The following is a 20,412-nucleotide window of genomic DNA, read 5'->3' on the forward strand; positions in this document are numbered from 1 at the left end:
TCAGAGACCCTGGAATTGAAGTTAGAAGTAATTGTGAACCACCATATGCTAGGTGCTAGGGACTGAACCCAGGTCCTTTGTAAGAGCAACAGGTGCTCTTAACCACTGAGCCATCCCTCCAGCTCCTAACATTATTTTAACATTTATTTGTGGGGTGTGTGTGTGTGTGTGTGTGTGTGTGTGTATGTGTGTGTGTGTGTGTGTGTGTGTGTGTGTAGGTCAGAAAACAACTTGTGAGATCCAGCTCTTCCACCATGTGGGGTCCGGGGGTCCGGCTCATGTTTGACAGACTTGCCAGCCAGCTCATTTACCAGTGGAGCCATCGCCAAGTCTTTAGGAAAAATCCCTAAAATAGAATCAAGTGAGTGACAGCCGCAGTGGCAGATGCGGCTGTGAGCCCTGTTGCTCACTAGCTGTCACTCAGTGGTGGTTACGTCACAGTTTTCCTTCTAAAGTTGTGTTTTCCCTTTAAGGGGCGTGGCACTACTTCCTGTGGTGTGCAGGCTTTGTAGTAACACAGGCGGGCTTCTTCCTGTCCTGCTCTGTGTCATGATCCCTAAAGACTTTATTCTGAAGCGCTAGAAGCCCACCAGACCATGTTTCCCCCCTGTTTGAAATGCTCATAGCTTTTTGAAGAACTTGAAAGTTAAACAAAGTGTGTTTACTTCCATGCTGGCCATTCTCAGTGTCGCTGCATTCATGAAGATTTCTACCTTTTTTCCTTGGTTTTTGGCAGCTTGGTCCTACCTGCCTCTGTGCGCTGACTTCTGTGCTGTTTCCTGATTTTAAATGTTCAGTTTCCCCTAAGGAAATTGTTGGTCACTACCAACAAGTTTTGAGGTTCCCCCACTCATCTACAGGTTTCGTAGTACCTAGAAAAAAAGAGAGAATTCAGAGATGTCATTGTACTTGTGGTTACAACTTATGCATAGGAGAGGATTCACTATAGTCAACGAGAGACCAGGAGCACAGAGTGAGGTCCAAGAGAGTCACCTTGTAGAAACTCCTGGCTGTCTTCGTCCGTGGAGGCCTGTGTCATTAGCTCTTTGTTTAGGCAACAGTGCCTGACAATAACCACAGCCAGTTAGCAAGTAAATCTCCTCCTAACCAATATTTTTAGCATTTCTTAGGATTCAGTTATATGCATGTCATTGACCACCATTGGCTGCTTTAGTCTCCTGCATATCAGGTCAAGCTGATAGCACATGATCCAAGCCTGTCCCCACAAATGCCTGCCACTGTGAGCATAGAGACCATACACAAGGCCCAAAGGCTTAGGTGAGTAGAGATTCATGCCCAGGATCTATGCAGAGGGCTCAGTCTTTCTTTGGGTAACTTTGACCCTCTACTACATACATAGCTTGTGATCTGTAGGCTGAGATTTATAGATTTGGGGGTTTGTGTATTATGTTATATTTATAAAATATTTGGCTTTGACTGTGGGTTATTTGTTCTGACTTTACATGATAGTAAATTCTCTAGTCACACGTGTTACACCACCTGTTTTGCCCTACTTATCATTGAGTTTCCAATGTTTTCAATTGAGAGTTCACAGTTTTTAAACCTTTTATGTGTATTATGTGTATATGTGTGTATGATGTGTGCTCATACATTTGTACATGGATTTGTATGCATGGACGTGAGTATATTCAAGTATGTGAGCGCCGTGACTTAGATGTGGAGGTCAGAGGACAGCCTGAGAGGTTGGCTGGCCCTCTACCTTATTTGAGACAGTCTCTGTTGTTTGCCGTTATATGCGAGGCTAACGAGCCTTTGAGACTCTCCTGTTGTTGCTTCCTGTCTTGTTGTGGGGCACTGACGTCACAGACATCTGCTTCCATGCCGATTTTACATGGATTTGGGCTTTGAACTCAGGTCTAACCGATCTCATGACACGTGTACTTTATGCACTGAGGCGTCTGTCCAGTCAAGGCTTTATATTAAATGGAGTCTTTCCCCTACAGTTTCTTTTAGAAAGGCCTTTTTTCTAAAAAAAAAAAAAAAAAAAAAAAAAAATGGCCGAGTAGTCCTAGCTTGTAATTCCTCAGTTCTTATACACTCTGTATGTGAATTTAATGTCACTTCATATGTGTATGTAGTGTAGTTATTCATAGCGTTTGTTGAGATGCTCACTGACCCAGCCTCAGGGTTCACGGTGCCTGCCGTCAGCTAGAACGATATTCTTTAACTGATGCCTCTTCCTGCATTTAGGATGTCAGGTGTGGTGGTGCTTTGGTAGCAACAGCTCCAGCTGTTTTTTACATGTTCATGCGTGTGTCCCCTCTGTGCCCAGGACATTATAGTTCGTTCTTGTTTTACCACTTGAAGTGCCATGTCTCTCCTGTCCCCACCTCCTGGCTGCTCTCCTCCGCCTCAAGTGGGTCCCCTTCAAATGTCGCCTGTGTGCTACTGTGCCCCCTTGATTCCTCTTCACTCTCCCGTCAGTTTCCCCCTCTTTCAGGGCACCTACATATATATGCACATATGGTGAGCATTGGAGTCTAGATCCCATAGCTGAGAGAAAACGTGGCGCTGGTCTTTCTGATTCTGCTTTACTTCAACGTAATAGTTAGCTCTAGGTCCACCCATTTTCCTAACTGGTGTTCTCATTCATTTTTTGTGGCTTAATAAAATTCCGTTGTGTTTTTATCACATTTTCTCATCTGTTGATGGACACTTAGCTGGTTCCATTTCTGACTAAAGTGAATATCACCACATTAAACATGATGATTGGATGTCTCTGTAAAAGGCTGGCTCAGATCTTTTTGAGTATATTTCCAGGAGTGGAATATCTGAATCACGTGGTAGTTTGATTTTTAGTATTTTGAGGAACTTTCATATTGATTTCTACAGGTGTATAAGATGTATAAGTGATATATAAGAATTCCTGTTTCCTCACACCCTCAGCAACTTGTTTTTTGTTGTTGTTGTTGTTTGTTTTTTAATTTGTTTGTTGGTTGGTTGGTTTTTCTAGACAGGGTTTCTCTGTGTAGCTTTGGAGCCTGTCCTGGAACTTGCTTTGTAGACCAGGCTGGCCTCGAACTCATAGAGATCCGCCTGCCTCTGCCTCCCAGGTGCTGGGATTAAAGGCGTGCGCCACCACCGCCGGGCTCCACTTGTTTGTTTTTAATTGATAACTGTTGTAATGGTGAGATTGGGATGCCAATGTAGCTTTTATTTGCATTTTCTTGGTAGCTGATAACAGTGAACATTGTTTTCATCTACCTATTGAGCATATATACTTCCTCATTTGAGGAGGATCTGTTTGGTTCTGGCCATTTATCAGTTGAATTGTTTGTGACTTTAGTATTTATTTTTTTGAGGTCTTTGTGTATTATATATGCTAATCTACTGTTAGATGTATAGCTGGCAAAGTATTTTTAACTCCATGCTGTCTTACTCATCAATTCTTGTAATAGATTCCTGAGCTTTTGAAGTCTTTTTCAGACAGTTTTGCCTGTGCCTGTATTTTGACAAACTCCTAGCCACTGTTATACTAAATGTGAAGTGCTGAAGCATTTCCTTTAACATCACTAACAAGACAAGGCTATTCAAACTGTACAGTGCTGGAAGTGTTGTCCAGGGCAGGAGAAGGAAATACAAGGAACACCAATGGGAAGGGCAGAAATCGAATCACCTTCATTTGAAGGTGATCATACACCTATCACTCTAAGGACCCCACCAGAAGATTCTCAGATCTGATAACACTTCCAGCAGGATGTCAGGAATACAAAATCAGCACATAAAACTCAAGAGATGTTCCATAAACTAGTAACAGTTGTACAGAGAAAGAAGTCAGTCACATTTACAATATAAATTTAGCAAATCTAATAATATGATAACTCTAAATTATGAAGTTAAAGACCTCTATAATGAAGACTTCCAGATATTAAAGAAAGAAAATGAGTAAGAAAGTGTAAGATTGAAAGAATTCCCATGCTCATGGATTGGCCATGTAGTTTTCCATAGATACATATTTATGTTGAAATGTTTGTACACACATCTGTGTGTGTGTGTGTGTGAGAGAGAGAGAGAGAGAGAGAGAGAGAGAGAGAGAGAGAGAGAGAGAGAGAGAGAGAGACTTAGACTTTTTAAAACAAAGTATCCTGGGATGCCTGTGAACTGCTTGTATAGCTGGAGATGGCCTTGAACTTCAGGTCCTCTTGCCTTCACGTTCCAAGTGCTAGGATTACAGATAAGAGCCACCACCATGCTCTTAGTATATTATCTAATACTGAACTTTCCTGTTTTCCCAGAATAAATTTTCAAATCTTCTGCAGTTCTCAGCATCTGCATCTTTTCCTCGGTCAGGGAATGCATTTCTGATTCTTTGTTTAGAGTCCTAAGTTACTTTAAAGCCATTTCACTCAGTTTGATGAAGTTAGATACTGCTGAAATTTTTAATTCTTTATGTTCCTGTAAAAATGTGTTGTAAGATCTTGTTTGTCCAATTGCCTGTTAGGCATCCGTGCATTTGATATAAGAAACTTTAGACAAGTATGTCTAAGATCGGTTGTAACTCCTCCCCATCATAGTGATTGTCATTTATCCCAAATGTTGAGGTGTCTCAAACTCAGAGGTCCTCCTGCTTCTGCCTCTTAGGTGGTTGGACTAAAGGTGTGCATCAACACACCCGGCCAGTTTACCCTTCTTTACAGGAAACTAGCGATGTGTATTTCTTTGTGGGTACTAGCGGCTCTTCTGGTTGGAGTTGGGCATGTGTTTAAGTGAAAGCCAAAGGAATATCCATTATGTATACATGTTTACTACCTCAGTCACTCATCAAGCTAGTGAGCAGGCAAGGTGTTTTGTAGGTTTTTGTTTTTCTTCTTCCTTAATAAAGAATGCCTGTAAAGTATATCTCACGGAAGAATGCTTGTGGAGAGGAGTGACCTCCCATATTCCTGACCTCCCATATTCCTATTTCTTGCCCAAGGCTGAAGGCTTTGGGCTGAGGAATGTTGTTTCATTACAGGGGTTGGTGTCATTTGAGGATGTCTCTGTGGACTTCACCTGGGAGGAGTGGCAGGACCTGGATGATGCTCAGAGGAAGCTCTACAGGGATGTGATGCTGGAGACCTACAGGAGCCTGGAGTCCTTGAGTGAGTAGAAGGCTACAGTAATCCTGTTAGCAGCACATTCCTGTTTTGTAAATACAGGAGCCACTGCAAAGAGTGGTGATTGTTGGTTTTGGGTTTTGTTTGTTTTTTTTCCTGAGCTAGTGGCCAAACCTAGAGTCTTGCACATGCTTGGTAAGCCCCTGCCCAGCCAGCTTTCACTGACACGTAGTAACTGCACATATTTATAATGAAAGTTGTCATTTCAATTCTTGTGTGCTGTATGTAATGATCAGTATTTTATAAGTCTGTAAACTTAGATTTATCATTTCTTTCTATTGAGAGCATTTAAAACCCTCCTTCTTGTTTGCTTTCTATTTATTTAATGTGTATGAATTTTTTGTCTGACTGCACGTGATGTGCACTTTGTGCCTGGTGCCCAGTAAGATCAGAAGATAATGTCAGATCCTCTGGAACTGGAGTTAAGGATAGTTGTGAACTGCTATGTGTGTGTTAGGAACCAACTTCAAGTCCTCTGCAAGAAAACCAAGTGCTCTTACCCACTGAGTCATCTCTCCAACCCCTAAAGCCCTCACTCTTACTTTCAAGTAATTGTTGCCAACAGTATTTAGTTTCTGTGTGCTATAGAGCAATGGGAGCTATGTCTCCCATCCAGCTGTTTCCCTGCATCTATGAACCATCTTCTCTCCTTCCCTCCGTCCCACATACCATTCCTAGGCTCTGGAAGCCAGATGTTCTTTCTTTGTGTTCAGGTTAACAGTAGCTTTCAGCCATAAGTGTGAATATGCAGTGTTTCTTTTAGCTTGATCTTCCTCACTTAATACAAGTATCTGTCAGTTACATCCATAGTCCCATGAGAGAAAATTCAGGGCCTTTTCCAAGCTGGATAAGGTCATCCTCTCTGTATTTAGCACATTTTCTTATCAGTTCATCTGAGGGTGGATACTAAAGTAGATTCCATATCATCTCTTCAGTATATGATGCTGCAGTAACTGTGTGCACAGAGTTCTCTCAAAACACTGAGGTGGATTTCCTCTGGATGTGTGTGTGTATGTGTGTGTGTGTTCCAGGGGTTGTGTTGTGTTATGTGGCAGTTCACTTCCCAGTATTTTAGTAAGCACCATGCTGTTTCTCATAGTGCCTGTTAATTACATCTCTAGGAACATAGACTTTCCTTCTGTGTGTCCTCACCAGCATTTGTAATGTTACGTGTAGTGTGTGTGTGTGAATGTGTATGGGTTTGTACATGTGAGTACAGGAGCAGTGGAGGCCAGAAGAGGGCTTCTCCCCTGGAGCTGGAGTTACAGGCCATCGTGAGTCTCTGTACCTGGGTGCTGGGAACTGAGCCCAGTTCTTCTGCAAGCTCAGGAAGTGCTTTTAACCCCTGAGCCGTCTCTCCAACCCCGAGAATTCTGGTTTTCAGTGCTGCTCTGTCGACTGTGCCTTTGGTGTCGGGTCTGAAGTTCATCTTTGCCTAGGTTATATCCTCTTGTGTTTTCCATATTGGTTTTAGAATTTCAGCGTCGACTTGACTTCCGTGTATGGTGGGAGGCAGACTTAACACCTTTCTCCATCACAAGGTTATCCAGCTTCACGGACATTGAGATAGATCTTCCTTCCAAACGCTGTTCTTTTTGCCTGGTGGGGATTGGCTGGCTGTGACCCTGTACATTGGCCTTTGGTTTTTCTGTTATGTCGTCGTTATATTCTGTGCTTTTTCTTCCTGCCTGTGCAAGCTGTTTTGGTAACTCTCTTCTGAGTATGTTTTGAGGTTAGGTTTTCTTGATTGTCTGTTCTTTTATTCTTTTTGTTTGTTTGGTTGGTTTTTGCTTTTGTTTTTAGAGACAAAGTTTCTCTGTGTAGCCCTGGCTGTCCTGGAACTCACTCTGTAGACCAGGCTGGGCTTGATCCTAGAAATCCACCTGTCTGCCTCCCAAGTGCTGGGATTAAAGGTGTGTGTCACCACAACTAGCCATTTATTCTTTTAATTAAAATTGATAACTGTTTCAGAATGTCGTTGGTATTGATTACTGTGAACATATGAATCACTTGTGTAGTATTGACACAGATGTGGGGAATTGAACTTTCCTTGTGGTACTGGGCAGGTGTTAAGCTGTGGAATCTTTTTAACGCTGTTTATGTTGATGATAAGTGCATTAGATTACTGTAAGCACTCCTTCGTGTGTCCTTCCCCCCTCCCCCCATAAGAAGCAAAGACTTTGAGAATTGGTAGTTTGATGAACTAGCTGCCCTGGTTGCCTTGAGCAGAAGGACTGACTCCCAGTTGATAGCCGGTGTAAGTCCTCTTAGGGCGGTACTGGCCGCTTTAACATTGCCAGGGCATTTTGAGGGCAGCTGTCTGTTCTCACTCCTGAAGATGCAGTACAGCCCAGCACAGTTTCAAAGTTTCTAACTGACTTTTTTTACTCTCACGGGTTTTAGTGGATTCTGGGTGACCAGGGGTCAGAAGGGGCATGTCCCTTGTGGCCTGACAGAGACGGTTGTGACTGATGGAAAGTAAATGAGGCTTTGACTGGTGCAGACAGTCCTCGTTGACATGCGTGCCTTCCTGTTTGTGGACCAAGTCCCTCTCTGGCTATGGCCGCAGACTGGTCAGCTCGCTTGGAGAGCTGCCTAGGAGACTCCCTTCTGTGCTGTGTCCCCTGGTGTTCCAAGAAAAGGCTTCTCTCCAGTCGGCTCTTCTTCCCTGACTAGTGGAGTAAGCTGATCTGGTAATACCAAGACTAGAGTAGCAGAGACAGGAACTGAACCCAAGACACCAAAAGATGATTTTATCTTTAAAAGAAAGGAACTCTTTCTGTTGATGCTCTGTTGCTGTTTTGTTTGTATTAAATTCTTATACATTGTTTTTCTCCTGCTTTCCTCTGCCTCCTGTTGTGTTGGGGATGAGGGGGGTTGTACAGGGGACAGGAGGTTCAGAGGTTCACTGGTCACTCATCTGATCTTGCCAACTCCTGCATCTTTTGGCTGAAGAGCTTTAGACTTTTGTAGATTCAATGCATTGTGAGATTCTTTTATTTGCTTTTCCCCCCCTTGATCCAGGTGGTCAGTCAGAATAACCCTTTTATGCTGTATGTATTGCTTTTATTTTAATGTCCTCAACATTGGTTATAAATGCCATGTTCTCACAGAGTGTTCATGTTGGTCCAGTCTTTGCTCAGAGTCTGAAACCAGTATTTTGTGTTTGGGGGTACAATTTGTACACTGTTTCCTATTACTAGATCAGTGTGATACCAAACCTGAGTTGATCCTGAAGTTGGAGCAGGGAGCTGGGCCATGGAAGGAAGAAGATGCCCTAAACCGAAGGCTCCCAGGTCAGTGAATGCGCCCGAGGCAGGGGGTCCAGACTAGTGAACAGTCATCGGGTGGTGGGAATGTGAAGTTCTTTTCACTCAATTCTGCCGTCTTCCAGAGACTAACTTTGTAATCAGATGCTTGCTGTCTTGTGTCCAGGGAGGCTCTCCCTTCCAGGTGTACCCGCCTTTCCTGGTTTTGCTGTGTATTTTGTAATCTAGCAAATTCTGCTCGCTCTTCCTGAACATTTTGTTAAGTAGTAACTCTAAGCCTCATTGTCCCTTCCCCTCTGTGTTTATGTGATGCTTCATTGTAAGCATTTATTCATGGCCTTATTAATGCATTTATCACTTTTTATTTGATTCCCCATAGACAGTGGTCTATTGTGTGGGACCAACAGTGGTGACCCTACAAATTTGCCTTGTTTAAAGAGCTTCTGCTGTGTTAAGACACAGAAATCTTTGGCATTGAAAGAATAACCACAAAAATATGTTTTCTCAGTTGAATAAATGAGTGAAAAAATATAGGATGGTTCTAAAGCTAAAGCAGTTTTAAGGAAATTGTTTTAAAATTCATATCAGATTAATTTTGAGACTTACCAATTTGGTACATAGTTCATAGTTTGATAGGAACTCTAGTCTTCAGAGTGGTTATGTTTTCATTAGAAGTTCCAAAGTGGCATTAGTCGTTCTATGTTAATATTGAAAACATAGGTTTCAGGCACTCACCTGTAGAATTCAAATATGTAAAAAGATGTCAAAATCAAACAGTGCATATCAAGATGCCAGAATTTATGTAATTTAAGGAGCATCTGCAAAGACTCCTAGTAGGATAGACCCAAGGGGTGGTATGTTATCCAGGAGATTGTAGGCATGGAGTCCAGATGAACCAAGTCCTGTTCAAAGGTTCCTGTTTGATGAGGAAATTGTAATATCTAGTTAGCCTTGGACCTTTTTCATTGTGGAACACACTCTAAGTCAACAGATTTGTGCTGATTTGCTATGAAATTGTAACCCAATGGAAGGTCTACAAGAGCAGCAAGTGCTTTTAGCCTCTGAGTCATCTCTCCAGACCCTGTTTTACAATATTACTTCATGGAGGGGCTACTTCTTCACTTTCGTGTTAGAATTCTATCAGATTGACTTCTGTGTTGTTCATGTAGGGCAACTTTTATTTCCTTTCAGCTGTGGAGAATGTGAAGAGACTGAACGAGACCAGTTGGGACAATCAAAAGAGACATTTGAACCACCTGGTAATCACTGGCAACTCTTCAGCTGAGAAGAGGGTCAAATTTGGGAAAAGATTTAATATGAGTTCCAACCATGTTTTACACCTGGCTATTAAGAATAGGAACTCTTCTGAAATGAGATCTGAGGTGCTTGATATATGGGAAAATGTGTATCTCCCTGATGAACCCAGTGTAATGCAGCCTATAGAGGAACTTGATCACCTTACTACAACCAAGATGTCATACAGACCTCCTGAGCCTCTTAGTGTGGATCACGGTGTTGAAAGTGAGCAACAGCACTTTCTGTATAGTCAACACGATGAAGCCTTCAATGGGAACACTGTGTGGACACGTAAGGTATTTCCTTTGGGAGATAATCCAAGTAAGTTAAAGGAATACAGGAAAGCCTTTGGTAAGTTAGGTCCTAGTGCCCAAGAGGGGACTCACATAAGGGAAGACACTTTTGATTGTAACTTTTGTAAGAAATCATTCTCTGACAAGTGTAACCATACTCAGCATTTTAAAACATGCATAAAAAACAAATATGATAAATGTACTGATTGTGAACCCACATTCAATACAAAACCAGGCCTTATAAACCTTCGGAGCACTCTGAATGCATGGGAAAAGCCCTGTGGGTGTAGTGACAATGAGAAATGTGTGTGTCAGATGCCAAAACAGAGGATTAATCAGGGTGTCTTCTCAAGTAAGGAGAGTAATTGTGTGAAAAAATTATGCCCAAAGTTAAATTTCAGTGTGCACCAGAGACCTCACACAGGTAAAAAACCCCATGAGTGCAATACATCTGCAAAAATCAACAACCAACCTCGTAGACATCACAGATGTGGGAGAACCTATCAATGTAAAGTATGTGGGAAAGCCTTTAAGCACACACAAAATCTCTACTTACACTACAGAACTCACACTGGTGAGAAGCCATATGAGTGTAAAGAATGTAAGAAACTATTCAGTGTAAAGTCAAATCTCAGTGTACATCAGAAAACTCATACAGGCGAAAAACCCTATGAGTGTAACATATGTGGAAATGCCTTTAAAAGGAGGTGTGACCTAACTATACATCAGAGAGTTCACACAGGTGAGAAGCCCTATGAATGTAAAGAGTGCAGAAAAACTTTCAGTATCAAGTCAGGGCTCATTGTGCATCAGAGAATTCACACAGGTGAGAAACCATATGAGTGTAATGTATGCGGAAAACGTTTTAACCAGAAGTCAAATCTCTCTACACACGAGAAGATTCACACAGGTGAGAAACCCTTTGAATGTAAAGAATGTAGGAAATCATTTAGTGTCAAGTCATATCTCACTATACATCAAAAAACTCACTTGGGTGAGAAACCTCATGCATGAAATCTGGGCAAGCCTTCTATCAGAAGACAAACCTCTACAGACATCATAGAGCTTGCACAGGTGAGAAACCCTAGGTTCATAAAGAATGTAGGAAAAGTCATTTGTCATCTCTCCCTGAACCTCAGAGAGTTCAGAGGTGAAGATCCCTGTGGATGTAAAGGCTGCAGCAATCATCAGTCTTAAGTCACATCTCATAATTAGTGAACCCAAAACACTGGTAGGTACCAGTGTGGGATATGTCCAAAGACTTCTGCTAGATGCCAGACTTGAGTTGTTGGAGAAATCTTACAGGTGAGAAACCCTCTGAAGGTAAGGTCTGGAAATAATCAGTCCTCAGCAAGACTGGAGAATTCATACTGATGAGAAGCCCTGTGAGTGTAGTTATGTGGAAAGCCTGTTAGTCAGAAGTCCCATCTCTGTGAATTTGAGTTCACAAAGCAGAGAAGGCCTGTGAATATGAGGAATGTAGGAAAGCACTTCAGACGTTTGTAACCTCTTCATGTGTCTCACAGAATTGAGAGTTGAGAGATACTTATCAGTGCAATCTATAAAACAGTCACCTATCACCTGCCACATGTCAAAGCTGTCTACACATTAGAGAAATCTCACAGTTGAGAGATACTCACCAGTGCAATCTATAGAAAGGTCACCTACTACATGTCAGAGCCGTCTACACATTACAGAAGTCTCACAGTTGAGAGGCCTTCTGAATGTAAGGACTAGGAAACATTTCCAACAAATGTACATCAGAGTACTCAGAAATGCAAAGGGGAGGCGCTCTCAGCAGCAGATACAACTCACTGCATGTCAGACATACACAGCCAAGTAACTGTTTGGATGCAGTGTGTAGAGAAACCTGTTCCTAGATGTCAGATCTCAGCAGTCATTAGGTGAGGAGCCCTCTGAATGTGAGGAATCCTTCACTGCATACCAAAGAAGACACATAGGATAAGCCATATCAATTCAATATGTGCAAAATCTTGGTTCTGTAAGATGGACATCTGCCTTCCCTGGAGAACCATATGGGCACAAAACCCTGTGAATATAGAAACGGAAAAAAACCTGTGAATTTAAAGAATGTAGAAAATATCTCATTCTTGGGGTGTGTGTAAGAGCTCACACAGCTAAACATGCTCCCACCTAGGTAAGTATAACAGACATTTGTGTGCATCAGAAAACCCCTCACTGCTGAGAAACCACAAGAGTGGTATATGTGGACAAGACTTTTACCAAATGGAAACCCTCTGGCTAGCTCATGGGCTGGAAGTACATGAATGCAATGGATGTGGACGCGCTTTTATAGGAAGTTGACCTCCACATTGGAGAATCCATTAGAGATGAAATGCTGTTAACGTGGAAAAGCCTATCTAGAATGGTAATGGATATAGAAAATGTCATTGTGAGAAGTCCTGTAAGCAGAGGTCTCATGTGCTAAGATTTACCGTTTTGTTCTAAGACTGGCAGCCTGTATGTGTAGTGTTATGGAGAGAACATGGCCAGAGCTCTATAGGAATTTTAACATTTGTGATGACTTTTCTTTCTTGCCTCAACCCCCAATTCCTGCAGTACATTATCCCGGGATTTGTACTTATGGTCTGAAAGCAAATAAGATTATCTGTGGAGAGAAGTGGGTGTAGAGAAGGACACTGATTTACAGACATGCTTCATTGGAGAGAGCAGAGGTTTTATATGTGTTTATAAATCTCTTGTTTGTATGAGTGATATAACCTTTTTGCAACATAATGCAAAATCATTGTAACCCATTTTAAAAGTATTTCAGATAGGGGACCTTTCATGCTAGAAAATTCACCCAGGAGAGGGCCCTTCTTGTCACTTTTGTATTTTCAAGCCATTTAAATGGAGAAAAAGAAACATGAAATTTCAGTAAATTCTAAATGCCTTACCTGGCACCAAGACTTTGTCTCAAGAAAAGATTGTTGAATATGCCAGATGATAAATATTTATGATGGTGCCTGATGCAGTGGTTTGGTCCACATTTGAGGACATCTGTGTTTGTCACAACCACAGTTTGAGAGATGCAGCTGACACTAGTGGATACCAGGAATGCCGCTGAACTGAAGGACTGTTGTCCTTTCCTGAGGAGGTACGGACAGATATGTACTCGGCCCAGATAGGGCACTGACAACAGACCAAATACACAGTTCTGTCAAACTGCAGTCCCACCAGTTGAGTGTGTGTGAGTATGGGTGAGAGGTTGCCTAACAAGCACAGGAGTGATTCCGCAGCTGCATCACTGAAAAGACCCCAGCCTGGGGAGGACTCTTGAAAACTGAAACAAAGTGGGTCACATAGGGTTAGGCAATCTCCCCCCACCCCCAGAAACCCTTCCCGCTTTTATAAACATGGGAATGGGCCTCGTGAATCTTATACATTTTCGGGGTATATTTCCTAGTCTTAATGAGCCTTCCTCCAGGATGGGAATGTTTTAATTCAGAGGGTACTGATACACATCAGGCACAACATACCCTGATGTATGTAAGGTTTGTGCATATGATTTTATCACATCAACAGATGTTCTCTGTATTCGGGGACATGCAGGAAATACACTTATTGTAATGGTTAGTGTGATTTCATTAAGGTTTTCTACATTAAATACTATCCTAGCCTGTTTACATCTTGTGAGTCTCTAGTTTGTATTTTCTTAATCTTTTAACATATAAATGTATATGGTGATTGTCACCAACTGTCTGCTAAGTATTGATGTTTGTGTTTTTCTAAGATGGTGATGTCTTAAAGTGAGCCAGTGTTTCTAAGAGAATAAGTATCAGGGTAGAAAAACATGAATAAAGATATTTTTCACAGCTATCTTGTGAACTGATTTAGAACTTTGTGAACAAATGGTACTTGTTTCCCTCCTCTGGAAGAAAGTCTCAGAATAAGTTCCTTTTCAGTAGTCTCTCATGCTTGCTTAAAAGAATAGAACCAGTTTCAACTCTCGACATGACATGCCTAAAGTAGATACTGTCAATGCTACCTAGAATTAGTAAACAGTACATCATCTCAACATAGTAATGAGAGTTACAGTTTATAAGTACATATTAATAATTTGGTAGGAGGCTACAACACAATGTTCTTTGACCACACAACACCATCTTACACTTTGCCAAAGTGCAATTTGGCTTTGGTCTCTTCTGGATACTATTCAGAGATTTATCTCAGCTGTACTTATTATAATTAGGTGAGATCAATCTTCCAATTTTTTTTAAAGCTAAGCATATGACCTAGCTCTGTCTATTAGCATACTGGAATGGGGTGGGGTGGGAGTTCCATAACAACTCTTAGAATAGTTCCTGGAGACATGGAGGAAGTCTGTCTTCTGTTATACACTGGTCTTTTCAGTCATAATTTCTGATTGATAATTTTGTCTCTCCAAATGTGGTTCCTATAATTGTTATAATACAAAACTTTCCAACCAGTGTGAATGATGTTGTGAAGGACAATAAATAGCCAATGAGGAAACTGCTTTTTTGAAGGACTTGGGACATGAATGGAAAACATTAGGTTTCTCTTGGTAAATAAGCAACAGCCATGTACTTACCCAAAACAAGCTTTCTTACCTAAAACAAGCACAGTTCCAGGATTTGGGAGGCTGATTCAAGATTGTACATAGGGCGAAGCCAACATAGGGTACATAGGACGTCAGCTCTTGCATGCCCCCCCTCCCCCCCCCCCCCGTGATTACAGAGAAGTCAGGCATCACTTCTGCATCCTCCCCTAGAAATAGCCCTTCTGTCCCTGGTGATACCTTGTTTTAGCTCCCAGATTATAATTGTAGACAAATCTTAAATAAATGCACAAATTTAAAGGGAAAAGTAGTTATGTATATAAGGAAATATATAGTCACATTATAAATTGACCAGAGGATAATTTACTATAGGACAAAAATCTTATTTCAGAATTAAAATTTTTTGAAGGGAATTTTTCCAATTGCTTGAAAAATTCATTGGAGTGTAAGTTTAGGAAGTTCCTGAAAATTAGAATAAGAAGGATGTGGGCTGTTGACATGACTCAGCAGGTACAAGGATGCAGGCTGTTGACATGGCTCAGCAGGTACAAGGATGCAGGCTGTTGACATGACTCAGCAGGTACAAAGATGCAGGCTGTTGACATGGCTCAGCAGGTACAAGGATGTGGGCTGTTGACATGGCTCAGCAGGTACAAGGATGTGGGCTGTTGACATGACTCAGCAGGTACAAGGATGTGGGCTGTTGACATGACTCAGCAGGTACAAGGATGCGGGCTGTTGACATGACTCAGCAGGTACAAGGATGCAAGCTGTTGACATGACTCAGCAGGTACAAGGATGCAGGCTGTTGACATGGCTCAGCAGGTACAAGGATGTGGGCTGTTGACATGACTCAGCAGGTAAAGCCTGAGGACCTGAATCAATCCCCAGGACCCACATGGTGGAAAAAAATAGACTCCCACTGGTTGTCCTTTGACCTCTACAGGTACCATGGTACAAGCACACATGCATACACAAAATGTGGACTAACAAGGATGAGAATGTGACTGCAGAAGCATTAATTACTAGTTATTTACAGTAGGTTTTTTGTTATGTTTTGGTTTTTTGATTGCCCTGGCTGTCCTGAAACAACCTATGTAGACCAGGCTGCCATAGGACTCAGAGATCTGCCTGCCTCCATGAGTACTAGGAATAAAGTCATGTGCCATCAGGCCTGGCTTATTAGTTTGAACATGTTGATAATGGCAGCAGGCAATACATGTATGTTAATTGGACAAAACAGGAAATGGATATAAAAGTAGAGGATCATTATTGTGGTTCTGTTATTCCTTGCAAGTCTTACGTCATTCAGATTTTATGTGCAGCAAATGTCATCTGTAAAGCACTGAAGTCTATTCTCCAAATTATTGGAATATATTAATAAACACTCTTTGTTCCTGTTCTCTGAAATTAAAATGTATTCATGATCTCAAGTATTAAGGTCAGTGGGTAAGGGAGCACAGAGAGAGGAAACTCATGGGGTGGGATGGAGACATGACTCATCAGCCAAGTGCTTTCATTACATGGTGAGATCCTCATCTGATGCAGATCCCAGCAATGGCTACGGTGCATCCCTGTAGTCCTGTTGCTGAGGTGGCAGAGAGGAGGATTACCGGAGATCATTAGACAGCTATTTTTGTCTAATAGTTGAGCCCAAGGCTCAGTGAAAGATCTTATCACATGTGCATTGATTACTTTTTTGTAACTATGATAAAAATAAGCTACCACAGCCATAAGTGAATTACGGAAGAGTTTATTTTGACATAGAATTGCAGCGGGATGAGTCCATCATAGCAGGGAGGTAAGGCAGCAGGAAGCTAAGACATCATGTCTCCACAAATACTAAGCAGAGAGTGAACAGGAAGTGGGATGAGGCTATGAAATCTCAAAGCCTGCCCCTAGTAACATCTTCTAGAAAAGCCATACATCCTAAACCTCCCCAAACAGTGCTACCAATTGGAGACCAAGTGTTCGAATGCCTGAACATATGGGGACATCTTAATTCAAACCTTGGCTCCCAGAGGCTCATAGCCATATCATAATGCAAAATGTGTTCAGTCTAACTCCAAAGTTCCCACTGTTTTAACACTGTTTCAAAGTCTCTTCAGAGACTGCTGGCACTTTTTAAAATTGTAACTCCTTATAAAATCAAAAAGCAAATTACACACTCACAACATAACGGTGCAGAATATATATATACATTACCATTCCAAAAGAGTAATGGGATCATAGTGGATGGGGCCTCAGCAGCTCTCTGAAACCACAGGGGAAGAATCTTTAACCCCCTCACCCCTGCATCCTTCATTCCTCTAAAGCCAGTATACCGTGTGGATGATAATGCACAGTTCCACTGTCATCTTAGGATGGACTCTGCCCACCTTGAACCACATTAGCATCAGCTTTTGTATTCAGTTGCTTCCTAGGAACATGAAACTTTTTTCCTTTTCCTTTCAAAAAGTGGAAGCTTATCTGGGTGGGATCCTGCCCTGGAGGAACCCTCCCCTTGTTCTAGTGCAGATGAGGTCTCATTAAGGGTGCTAATCTTCTTAACAATTATAGCCTGTCTTCTAGCACAAGCATTGAAGAACTGCATAAATATTATCAGTAACAACTATTCAACATTATGGTGTCTTGAAATTTCCTCCACCAAAGAAATTAGACCATTACTTTTTCCATTTACCCTCAAGCAAGTCCTTAGGACTTCCTCATGAGGCAGCTAGATTATCTACCAAAATATCACATGAATGGCCTCTAACCAAGTTTCTAATAGTGTTCCCCCCTTCTGAAACTCCTTGAGTCTCCACATTCTGCATAGTGCTCAGCACTACTGTATTCCAGGATCCTACTAGAATGTCCCATTAAGCTCTGCTTACAGCATCCAACAACTTTTCTAGTCCAAAATTGCAATGTCTACATCCTTCCAAAAAGCAACATGTTTAGGTGTAGCAAATCTTTCTCTGTACTGCCAGCTTTCAAATAACAACACAGAGACTTATTAATTATAAAAGCGTGGCCTTAGCTTAGATTTCTCCCACTAGCTCTTGTAATTTAACTCATTTATTTTAATCCACATTCTGTTGCATGGCATAGTACTTCATCTCTCCATACTGCTAACGCTTTCTCTGTGTCTGGCTGGAGACCCTGCCTTTCTTCCTCTCTGAGTCTTCTCTGTCCCTAGAAGTCCCACCTAACCTCTTCCTGCCTAGATATTAGCCATTTAGCTCTTTATTAAACCAATCACACTGACACATCTTCACAGTGTAAAGGAATAATCCACAACATTCAGGTCCTTCAGCAATACCCCACTCCTGGCACCATCGTATGTATTCGTTACTTTTCTGTTACTGTGATGAAATACCATGACCCAAAGTGACTCTTGGTAGAGTTTGTTTTAGTTTACAATTCCAGAGGGATAAGAGTCCATCATTTTGGGTAGGTGTGGCAGTAGGAGAAGGAAGCCTGAATGATCACAGCATCTCAACTACAAGCATAAAGCAGAGAGCAAAACAGAAGAGAAACACAACTGTGAAATCTGTTAAGCAAGCTCAATAAACTCATGGGTTCCTTAAGTTGGACTATAATGTAATATATATTTTTTTCAGTCTGTCATTGGTTCCCTGTCTGGGTTTTGTAGATGTTTGGACATCTCCAAGAAGAGCCTCACTGAAGTGTCAGAGGAGGGTGAGTTCTCTCTTCTGCTTATGTTGGAAAAGGACCATGATGAGAGCCTGTTTGCTGCATCTAGATTGATAGGTCTCTGTTCTGGCCTGGGTACTAAGGTCTCCAGATCTGAAACCACATCTCAATTCTACCTTAAGTGCTGCCTGTCTGGTTTGCCATTTCTGAACTGGTAGCTGTTCTAGCCAATAGATTATTCTCCAAAGTGTGAAGGATCATATTGGTTTGTGCCCCCTTAATGGACCCCAGCTGACTGTATGTAAGCTGCCGTGTGTGACTTGCAAACCAGTTCAGTAGTCTAGACTCCGGCATGCCTCTTTGCTCAGTTCTTCTCTGCTAACTCCAGCAGTGCTGGAGTTTTTCTAGGCATGGTTCACAGGGCATCTCCCTGACTTAGTTAGAAGCAGTCATCCTACACCAGGTCCTCATCAGAACCACTTGAGCAAGTGCTCAGGTATGTCGTGGAAAGAACTGTTCAGATTCTAGAAAGATACATGGACAACTGAGTTCCTCAGAGATTGAGAGAACTCATTAGTACCCAGGAGGACCTATCATCTCAAATACCTTCTGAATTTAGTCCAGTAAATATTAAAGATGTCAAATTATTTAGAGGAAGCCAGAGGAGGTTGAAGTTTTGGTGTTATGCCGAACAATAATTTTTGTTGTCAGAGAAAGTGTTTTCTAACTTCAAGATTGATGACACATGAAGAGAAAGGGAGAGAGGGAGAAAGAGAGAGGGAACAATCTGAGCACAGTTTCTACATAAAAAGAAGAAAACATAGGTAACTCTTAAGTCGGTTATGTGTTACTTTAGTTCTCTAAATACTGGGTGAATTTGAATTGCTTCCTACAAGCCATTCTACCTGTCTAAACTCTCTAGCAGATTTTAAAATTTCAGTATTAAGGAAATAAAAGACAATCCTATTCATACCAGAAATATGGAGACATTTTACTTTGTTTCACCAAGTTTTTGAAAGGGAAGAGAGGCACTTAGGTCCTGTTGGGCTGTTACAGATCAAGGGTTTGCAATGAGCAACTTCAGCTATGAGAACAAAGTTGCGTGAGTGTTAGAAAAGTTTGCTATGTATTGCCAAGGTATATTAGGAGCGTGACTGAACTCAGTCACACTTACCATGTGCTGCAGGGGTTGGGCCTGACCCAGGTGAGGTCTCTTCTTTAGAGTAGGGCAAGGGCACCCTGACAAACTAAGTTTAGGTGGAGGCTGTTTGCTGTAAATCCACAGAAAATCATGATCAGAATCAGCTTTTTGGCCATTTCACAATTGAGTTAGAGGACCAGCATCAATGCATGTGAGCTGCCAGCCACCTAGGAAAGCAAATCTTGAACAAAGAGCATGAAAATGATAGGGACACAGTAACCACTGAACTGGGCCAGTGTTGCGCTCACATCTTTCCTGGAAGTTGCATCTGGAAAACTATTCCAAATAGACAGAGAATGTCATCCCCACAGAGATGGGACAACTAGTCATGTATGACCTGGTAGTGCTGATGGAGCATCAGGACATCATCTCTACATCAGCTCCCCTCATCTTATCAATATTAATGTTAGCAAAGCAAGGTTTTATTTAATTATGGAGAGTTCAATCTCTAAGAATGCTACCGGTAGCTAGGCAATGGTGGTTCATGCCTTCAATCCTAGCACATGGGAGGCAGAGGCAGGTGGGTCTCTTGAGTTTGAGAGGCCAGCCTGGTCTACAGAGTTCCAGGAGAGTCAGGACATAGAGAAACCCTGTCCAAAAAATGAATGTTACCAGTAGGCAGCCATCCCTCACAACACCAGCCTCCATCATGCCTTAGCAGACTGAGCAAGCCATAGAGAGCAAGCCAGTAAGCAGCATTCCTTCATGGTCTCTGTTTCAATCGCTGCCCTGACTACCTCAGTCACAGACTGTGACATGGAAGTGTAAGCCAAATAAAACCTTTCCTCTCCAAGTTGTTTTTGGGCAGTGTTTTATCACAGTACCAACGAAGCTAATAGCTAATCAGGACAGTTTCTTATCAGCATCTCAAAAATGCTGATCGTAAGATACAAATCTCAGATATCAAGGGTTACAGATTTTTAAGGAAAAACAGTTTTGCACATTATACAAAACTATTTTATTCAAGGCAGTTAAGTGTAGGGCAAAAAACATCTTTAGAGCTAGAGCAGAATGTATTCTGACAAACGACTTGGGCTGTTGGTGATACAGCAGTGTTCAG

General features: G+C 41.8%; 1 protein-coding gene across 1 annotated transcript in view; it reads left to right on the top strand.

Moving 5' to 3' along the window:
- LOC131917066 (zinc finger protein ZFP2-like) overlaps positions 1 to 13,809 on the top strand; it is a 45,387-nt gene extending 31,578 nt beyond the window's left edge. Inside the window, exons 2-4 of the mRNA XM_059270706.1 lie at positions 4,976 to 5,102; positions 8,321 to 8,413; positions 9,578 to 13,809. Of these exons, the coding sequence (XP_059126689.1) occupies positions 4,976 to 5,102; positions 8,321 to 8,413; positions 9,578 to 10,989 (1,632 nt within the window). The 3' untranslated portion in view covers positions 10,990 to 13,809. The remainder of the gene's footprint in view (positions 1 to 4,975; positions 5,103 to 8,320; positions 8,414 to 9,577) is intronic.
- The last annotated feature ends 6,603 nt before the right edge of the window (positions 13,810 to 20,412 follow it).

The sequence above is a fragment of the Peromyscus eremicus genome, chromosome 8a, assembly GCF_949786415.1.
Source record: "Peromyscus eremicus chromosome 8a, PerEre_H2_v1, whole genome shotgun sequence".
Classification (NCBI taxonomy): domain Eukaryota; kingdom Metazoa; phylum Chordata; class Mammalia; order Rodentia; family Cricetidae; genus Peromyscus; species Peromyscus eremicus.